Raw genomic sequence first — 1,621 nt, forward strand, 5'->3', positions numbered from 1 at the left:
TTTTTTTTTTTTTTTTTTTTTGGATTTATGCTACATTATTCAAATTTCTATCTCACCAATTTATCCCTTATAAGTTAAAAGTATCTTATACCCATTAATGAAATATACTATTTCACGAGCCAAAAAAAACACGAAACGTAAATTTACAAAAGGAATTTACTCGTAAACACGAAAAGGATTTTAAAATACTCCAAATCAATACAAAATATCAAGATACTCGTAAAATTACAAAAGGAATCAAAATATCACGAAAAATACATAATACGTTATGCACCAAATGATCTATCACTATCACATTCACATGTGATTTTTGTTAACTCTCTGCAGTTCAGTACGTAGTCTAAGATCTCTGAGCTGAATCTCTCTGATGAAGATTAATATAGTAAATCAAGCAACAATTAAAAGAAAAATTAATCAAGCAACGATTTTTTAAAATGTCGAAATTAGTCGAGTAGAGATATTCTAACGCTATGTGACAAATTTTGAAGGGAAAAAAACAAAACTTTTTTTTGTTTTCTTTATCGAATAGAACCAAATCTTGAAACTAGGAGCGTGTTGGGATTAGATAAACTACTCGTAATTAATAGTGTGAAGCAATGACTAAAAACTTGGAAACTGAAAAAGGATTATCTATTTAAAATTTCAAGTGTTACTGTACACTGCGGATACTTAAGTAGGATTTGATATCATTGTTGGAAGTAACAATCCATAACTTTTATTCAAATAAGTTTCTTTCTTAATATTCATAACTACATTTTCTCGTTGTCTGTGCTCAAGCTACTTCACTTTTGGAGATATCTATAGTGTTAATGCAATGCTGATATATCCATAAAGATAGAAAAATAAAAGTACGTACAGAGAATAATTAGAACTCATTATTATTGTTCATTAGCCGTCAACGTTTAAATGTGTCATTTTTTTTCTTTCAAAATTAGAACTCATTATTATTATTCATAACTACATTTTCTCGTTGTCTGTGCTCAAGCTACTTCACTTTTGGAGACATCTATAGTGTTAATGCAATGCTGATATATCCATAAAGATAGAAAAATAAAAGTACGTACAGAGAATAATTAGAACTCATTATTATTGTTCATTAGCCGTCAACGTTTAAATGTGTCATTTTTTTCTTTCAAAATTATCTGTTGTTTCAAAAAAACTATTGTTATCTTAGGCGTTAATTTACAAAAAGCATGCAAGAACTATGCCCTTTAAAATAATGTATAGTGATTTGCAAGATCTATTATCTAGCTATGACATTTATGGAATATTTCGTAACATACTACTCGCCAAAAAATAGTGGTACAATTTAATAAAAAGCTACATAATTTAGAAAACTCAATTGGTCGCCATTTGAANCGTGTGATCTCCTCAACGTAGCCGTTTAGATGAACGATCCTGATCAAATCTAGTGCTCCACATGGAAGAACACAAGCCAGACAACACCTTAAGCTGTTTCCCATCTCTCTCTCTCTCCCCTTCTTTTTTTTCTTTGTTTTGTGTATTTATTATGTATTGATAGTAATATCAGATTTATGGGGAAGAACAAGTTGGAGAAGACGAGGTTATATAGGAGCCAACACTTCACGTAACACCGAAGCGGGCTTGACCATACGTCTTA

General features: G+C 30.2%; 1 protein-coding gene across 2 annotated transcripts in view; it reads right to left on the bottom strand.

Moving 5' to 3' along the window:
- LOC104765003 overlaps nt 1–1,485 on the bottom strand; it is a 5,518-nt gene extending 4,033 nt beyond the window's left edge. For both annotated transcript variants that reach the window (XM_019241321.1, XM_010488643.1), the window contains exon 1: nt 1,447–1,485. In XM_019241321.1, the coding sequence (XP_019096866.1) occupies nt 1,447–1,463 (17 nt within the window). In that variant the 5' untranslated portion in view covers nt 1,464–1,485. The remainder of the gene's footprint in view (nt 1–1,446) is intronic.

The sequence above is a fragment of the Camelina sativa genome, chromosome 3 (assembly GCF_000633955.1).
Source record: "Camelina sativa cultivar DH55 chromosome 3, Cs, whole genome shotgun sequence".
Classification (NCBI taxonomy): Eukaryota; Viridiplantae; Streptophyta; class Magnoliopsida; order Brassicales; family Brassicaceae; genus Camelina; species Camelina sativa.